This window comes from Gossypium hirsutum, chromosome A11 (genome assembly GCF_007990345.1).
Source record: "Gossypium hirsutum isolate 1008001.06 chromosome A11, Gossypium_hirsutum_v2.1, whole genome shotgun sequence".
Classification (NCBI taxonomy): Eukaryota; Viridiplantae; Streptophyta; class Magnoliopsida; order Malvales; family Malvaceae; genus Gossypium; species Gossypium hirsutum.
The window spans coordinates 87,682,247-87,689,486 of NC_053434.1; the positions used below are offsets into that span (position 1 = coordinate 87,682,247).

Genomic DNA, 7,240 nt, shown 5'->3' on the forward strand with positions numbered 1-7,240 from the left:
TAATATCGTACATATTTCATGTGTTATTATGATCAATTAGTTTCAAACCATCGTTTCAGTATTTATTATATATTATTTTTAGACACACATTTATATTTTAAATTTGTGATTTCCACACGCATACACGTATAATAAAATTTTTAGTATATATATTATTGGCATTTATGTTCAATTATTATAATAGGGATTATAATCAACCTTTGGATGATTAGTAATGTTATAGTTAACCCTAATTTCTCATAAAATAACAAGTTGTTATGTCATATAAGCACAAAATTAAAAATTTATGGGTAATTAAGACTTATTATGTAACCTGCAATTTACCTTAAAGTTTTAATCACTTTGGTAACTAATACAGTTGTAATCACTTATTCTTCAGAAACAAGGCTATAATGAGGTCATTATTCAATCTGGCAATCTTGAGAACGTGATTTCTATTAATGAAAGCAAATTTGGTGATCCAGAAAATTCTCTGATAAGGATGATTCAACAAATTCTAGCCTTTGAAGAGACTTGGTCCTAGAATTATGCTCTTAGAGAAACTAATCATGTAGCTAATGCTTTGGCGAAAATGGCTTTGGTGAATGCTGAATCTTTGAGCATATTCGAAGCTTCTCCTTTGAAAAGTAAAAAGATCTTAATGGATGATAATTCTTTTGATAACTTGTCTATAATCTTCTCTATGTAATTTTTCTTTGTTTATTTTATCAAAAAAATTCAAATTACACAATAATATATCATTATTGAATTTATGCACTTGAAAAGCCGTAAACTTTATGGACCAAATAAATCTTTTAATAAAATTTTCAATTTTTTTAAAATAAACATAAAGTTATTAATATATATTTATTTTTTATTTATTTTTTATTAGTGATGCATTATTGGTGCATTACAAATTTATTCCTAGGATGTTTAAATAAAACTATCATACGGAGACTATATCCTTATAAATATATATTATAGAAATTTATTCATTAAATCAGTTTATTTATCTGTTAAAATTTTAGATATTATAGAGCGATGGTCGTTATATATTTATAATAACATTTGTTTTCTTTATAACAACATTTGAGATTTAAATTATATTTGAAATTTTTTATTTTTCAAATTAAAAATGATAACATATTAATAATATTTATTATTAAGATTTATATATATCTTTAATAAAATTTACAAATGTAATTTTTTATTAAAGTTTGTTTTATTTAATTAAATGATTAATAGATTATTTATGCAGAATTTAAACAATTTATTGAAATAGGATCACAACTAAATTTTATCTTTATTTCATTTAGGAATAAAACTATTTTTAGGGTTTTTTTAGTTTTTTATTTTTTTTGGATTTGGGCCAATTAGATTAGGGCCTTTTGGAATGTTTTTAGGTTGAATTTTCCTTTGTTAAAAACAGCTTATTATTTTAGGATTTGTATACTGTTCGGCTTGACCCTTAAAAAATAAAAAGTGCCAGATTTATTTTTTTTAAATTTAATTTTGTTAAAAAATTGAGATAAAGCGGTTATTGTATAAAATTAATAAAAAGTGTACTTAATAATTTATGGTTAATGTTATAGATGAAAAATTATTATATGAGGTAAAAATAAACTTGATCAAGCTCGCTCGAAATATGAGAGGGATTGAATAAAAATATATGTCCAAAAAATGGGCTTGGGCAAAAAAGGCATGTTTTCTAAACAGGTTGGGCCTCAGGTAAGCTTTTTTTGGTAGGGATTGGCCCGACCCGAATTTGCAAAAAAATCTACTATTGTTTCCACTGTTTTGTGCTATTTTTATGTTGTTTTGCTACTATTTTACTGTTATTTCGCTATTATGTTATTATTATTTTATTGTTATGATTTGAATATTGTATAACTCTTGTTTTATTGTTAATTTTGCTACTATTTTAAAGGTATTTGCTTGCTAAGTTGTTCTTATTTTAGTGTTATTTAAGTATAAATATTATTTTTTTAATTTATGTTCAATTTGTTGGAAAACATTTATTTTAATATTTTTAGTTTATTTGATGTATTATATTTTTTAATTTATTTTTATATAAAAATAAAAATATAAAAAAATTAATACAGGCGAGCCGGGCTCAGATTTTGCATTTTTATCTAGGTTAAATTTGGGTAAAATTTTAGACTCATTTTTTCAAGTTGGGCCAAGGCCTAAAATTATGTTGAGGCTTGGTTTGGCCCATGATCACCTCTAGGTAAAAAATAAAAAAATTTAATTCTACAACAAACTTAATTGTTATAATAAAATGTTGTTATAGAGGTAATTGTTATAGAAGTTGATCTGTATATATAATTTCATTTCTTTTAGGGTATGAACAATACTTTGCAAACAATATAAGCATGTGAATAAATGGTCAACAAGCACATTAACTCTCTTATAAAATAATTAATCCTTTAAAAAAATGAAAATTAAGGTATCAATTAATAATTGTGAAAGGAAAATTATGAATTCCTTAACTTTGTTGTGATGCCAAATGTAAATTTAATCATAAAATTTTATGATATTTACATTCAATTAAAAAAGAGTACACCTTTGTCCATAATGCTTTAAAACCACTTTTGTTGTAGAAATTGGAACTCTAGTTTCTCTTGCTTAATATCTCAAATTTAATAAAATAACACTAATGGAGAATGTAGATTTTGTAGTGCGATAGAGTTTAATTAGTGTTTTTTTCCATCAACATACTTAATTATTCACAATTCAAAAAAATTAATCAATTGGATTTAATTTTAAATAAATTATTAAGTAATTAAATAATCTATACCAATATCTGATATATGAATTCTTATAGCAATATGTCTTTGGTAAGAAACATGGGTGGATTAATACAACAGCAATGACAGATTTAGATAATACATACTAACCGTGAGTGAAACTTTACAGCAGACTACATGGTGGAGTTGACAGCTGATGAAGAACCCAAGTTGGTCCCCTGCTGGTATTTGGAATATTCTAATTAGTTACAGATCGTACAAATCATTAATATATATTACAATCCAACAATGAAAGAGAAAATAAAACAATTACTTTGTTTAACATTTCGTACATGCATTAATTATACAAATGAAGGTGTTGCAAATATTTGGACATATTACCTTATTCTTGTATTCCTTTCCTTCAGTGGTCCCGGATGGATTCCCTCTACCTACACTATCTTGTTTCTCGTATTAAAATTTGGGCACTCTCTACCTACTAGAGAATGTAGCTCCTTGCTCCAATTTTATATGGTCTCAAAATCTTATACTGCTACTGCTATCCCCAATGAACTCCCTTCCTTTCCATTTATCAACTCTGCAACTCTAGGCTAACATCTTCTAAAATTCAACTGCTGCCTTGGCTAAAAGAAAGTTTCCCTCCCTCTATTTTAGTTCATGTATTTACTCGTATAGCTTGCATATTTTGAGGGTAATAAGATTGAATATGTATTGTGTTTTAGGAAGACATAATTCGATCTGTCTCTTGCATGCTTTTTTGGTCACAGTTACATATATACATGTTGATATTACCTGTTTATCAAATTACTCCATTATAATATACGATGAATGTTTCTCATTTTCATAGACAACCTTTAATCAAAGTGCTGAATTGGTTTTGTTGTCATTTTGCAGAAAGGCATAGATATTTATGGATGACAAGGAGGTGGAGGAGAGGTTTGCCGCAAAAAAAGATGATGATTTGAAAACAAGAGTTTGGATTGAATCAAAGACGATATGGAGAATCGCATTCCCATCAATATTGTCAAGGGTAACTTCATTTGGAATGGTGGTGGTCACTCAGTCATTTCTTGGTCACATTGGTGAGGTTGAGCTTGCCACATATGCACTCATACAAAGCATTCTTGTCAGGTTCATGTATGGGATACTGGTAACATTTCCTTTTATTTCTTCATTTTATGTTTAGCTTGTGTTTCCTAATATCAAGTAAAAACTAGGACCATTTACTTTCGTTAATTTGAACATGGATTAAGTATTTGCTAACAAAAATAAATTATATCTGTTGTTTAAAATTTTCATACGTATAATGTTTATGTAGAGATACATATGTTGTGACATATGATCCTCTAAATATATGATTTAAAAAAAACAAATTATATTTATATTAAATATGACATTCACCCGAGTTCAAATAATATAAGTATCGTTAAATTAAATAACATATTTGGACACTAAACTCTAGAATTAATTTAAATCAATTTATGTAAATAAATTATAAATATTCACCAAGATGAATATTAATCTCTTTATTTATTCTCTTTTGTTTTGTTTGGTTATATAGTATATTAATACAAGTAAAAGTTTAATTATTACATAATTATTAAAATAGTTTTTCATAATATAAAAGAGTAATATAAATTTATACTTAAAATTTGAAAGATAATAGTTTTAGTAAAAAATAATATATTTTCACCTACAAGTATTGGGTACAATGATAAGTTCGAACTTTGAGAGGCAATGTTGTTAAAAGGATACGTAAAATGTAAAAAAAAAAAAATCTTCAAAATTCTTTCTTACTAAAGATTACCAAATAAAATTAGTTTATTACTAAAATAATAATATTTCCACCAAACCTAGCATTTATGTTTATAATTATTATCCATGAATGGAAGATTGGCATGTCGAGTGCAACCGAAACTCTATGTGGGCAAGCGTTCGGGGCAGGGCATCACCACATGATGGGGATTTACCTGCAACGGTCATGGATCGTTGACGGCATTACAGCAACAATATTGGCACCTGTCTTCATTTTCGCAACACCAATCCTTCGGCTTCTCGGCCAGGAGGAGGAGCTCGCGGTTGCAGCGGGGCCAATCTCTCTATGGTTCATTCCAATGATCTATAGCTTCGTGGTCTCCATGACTATCTCAATGTTCTTACAAGCACAGCTCAAGAATTTGATCGTGGGATGGCTATCGATGGCAGCATTCGTGGTTCATGTGTCTTTGTCGTGGATCTTCGTGAACAAGTTCAAGTGGGGCGTGAATGGCGCAATGGCAGCCATGAATATGTCAGGTTGGATAATGGTTGTGGGGCAACTGGTGTATGTGTTTGGTGGATGGTGTCCTAATACATGGAGAGGATTCTCTAGAGCTGCTTTCTTTGATCTATTGCCTGTTGTGAAGCTCTCCATATCCTCTGGTGTCATGATTTGGTAATAGATTCCTAAATTGCTTGCTTTTTATCTATTTTAGACTCTACATTAATTTCCATAGCTATTATAATTAATAAATTTACATGCATCATTATTGTAATTCATTTAAACCCACTTGGAGTAGCTTGGAACTATGGTATTATTCCATCCTCGTCTTAATGGCTGGATACATGAAAAATGCCACCATCGCCCTTGCTGCTTTCTCCATCTGGTAATTAAGATCAGCTCAATTTCCCTTTTTTAAAGTAATTAATTCACAATCTTTGCTCTATTTTGTGTACATCAATTTATTAAAATTACTTGCTTTACATCTACCGCAGCCTGAATATCAATGGATGGGAATTTATGGTCTGCCTAGGCTTCCTAGTTGCAGCATGGTAGTGTATGCAAATCATAATCTCATTTTTTTTTCTAACGCAATCTCTTAGAAGGTGAAATAAATTAAATTCAATTTTTTTCCGGCTAGTGTTCGGGTGTCGAATGAACTGGGGAGAGGAAATGCAAAGGCGGTGAAATTTGCAATAAAAACAATACTTGGGACTTCAACAAGTATAGGAATTGTGCTGTGGATATTATGTATGGTATTCAGAAATCAAATATCATACTTGTTTTCCAGTGATGAAGAAGTTGCAGAAACAGTATCAAGTCTCTCAATTTTTTTTGCTTTCGCAATTTTACTCAACAGTGTTCAGCCTGTACTCTCAGGTATATGCTTATATTCATTTTATGTAAATTAATTGTACATGAATGTTTAAATATTAAGGTATATATTGTATACAGGTATCGCCACAGGGGCTGGTTTGCAAAGCATAGTAGCATATGTGAACTTGGGATGCTATTATATAATAGGAATACCAATGGGAATTTTGGTTGGATATATTGCAGATCTTCAAGTTAAGGTAATAGAAGTAAATCCCACATAGGGTGTCATCTGTTGATATGGATTGAGTTATCCAAACTAAAACTGGTTTGGGCTTCAAATAAAAATTTTGTTTTTATTTTGGTCATATTTAATATGGTAATTTGATGTAGGGACTGTGGATTGGATTAATGAGTGGGGTGGTAATGCAATCGCTTATTCTAGGTTGGTTTGTATGGAAAACAGATTGGGATGAGCAGGTACGGTTAAATAATAATAACAATAATAATAATAATAATAAAGAAAAAAATCCATAGTTTGATTTTATTTTTAAAATAAAATATGTTGGGTTAACGTTAAAGGAAATAGAGTTGTTGTGGCAGGTAAGAAAAGCATCTGAACGTCTCAACCGATGGTTATTGAAACCGCCAGAGGAAGCTAATGAGAGTCCATTTGATGCTTGAAACAAAATGAATATATATTACAATGGTTACATCATGTTATTATTACCACTTGTAAAAATTGTGGATTTTAGTTTTTCTACTTTAATTTAATCAATTTTAGTTTATGCGTTTTTTAAAATTCGATCAATTTTAGTTTTTATATTTTTATATTTTTAAAATTTTAAAATTTTAGTCCTGATCCAAAACGTATAGTTAAATCAATTTGGTTAAGTTTAATTACTAGTTATGTACTATGTGTATAATTGTAAATTTAGTCTATATTTTTTAATTAGGTTTTATACTTTTCAAATTTTAAAATTTCAATCTTGATGTAAATAATAGTACTTAATCTATTAATAGAATTTTTAGAAAGTAATACATAGAAATAATAAGTTGACATGATGTTGCACATAATAATATGTTTGTCACATCAAAATTTGGAAATAGCATAACTTAACTGAATGAATTTAATAGTTATTGTTTGATGAGGATTGAAATTTGAAAATTTGAAAAAGTACAAGAACTAAAGATGACCAAATTAAAATGCAGGGACTAAATCCAAAACTTACACAATGTATAGGTACCAATAGAAGAATTTAACCGTTGCAACATATGGGGAGGCTGTCCTCTACCTATGAATGTCCTCCGTCTCTTCGATTGACCATTGAACACAGAATCATTTCTGGCAACAAATTTAAGTCGGAAAATTTACTTGAAATTAAGAAGATTATATGTATATAAACATATTATATATAAAGTAAATAAACAAATTTAA

The 7,240-nt window shown here is 28.5% G+C and overlaps 1 protein-coding gene across 2 annotated transcripts; it reads left to right on the forward strand.

The window, feature by feature from the left end:
- The first annotated feature begins 3,216 nt into the window (after positions 1-3,216).
- Positions 3,217-6,604, forward strand: LOC107901021 (protein DETOXIFICATION 24). 2 transcript variants are annotated; one of them, XM_016826842.2, is made up of 9 exons: positions 3,217-3,420; positions 3,624-3,879; positions 4,622-5,163; positions 5,288-5,374; positions 5,484-5,540; positions 5,630-5,868; positions 5,944-6,062; positions 6,196-6,282; positions 6,406-6,604. In XM_016826842.2, the coding sequence occupies exons 2-9, from the start codon at positions 3,640-3,642 to the stop codon at positions 6,484-6,486; spliced, it is 1,452 nt and encodes a 483-aa protein (XP_016682331.1). In that variant the 5' UTR covers positions 3,217-3,420; positions 3,624-3,639; the 3' UTR covers positions 6,487-6,604. The 2 variants fall into 2 exon arrangements, with proteins under 2 accessions (XP_016682331.1, XP_016682338.1); XM_016826849.2 differs by having other exon boundaries at positions 3,226-3,420; positions 6,392-6,488.
- Positions 6,605-7,240: the final 636 nt, after the last annotated feature.

What these genes read in the sequence shown, in the direction of transcription:
- LOC107901021 (XM_016826842.2), top strand. Translation starts at nt 3,640, where the DNA reads ATGGATGACAAGGAGGTGGAGGAGAGGTTTGCCGCAAAAAAAGATGAT. An exon ending in GGTTCATGTATGGGATACTG is followed by an intron (nt 3,880 to 4,621) that starts GTAACATTTCCT and finishes CATGAATGGAAG; the next exon opens with ATTGGCATGTCGAGTGCAAC. An exon ending in CTTGCTGCTTTCTCCATCTG is followed by an intron (nt 5,375 to 5,483) that starts GTAATTAAGATC and finishes CATCTACCGCAG; the next exon opens with CCTGAATATCAATGGATGGG.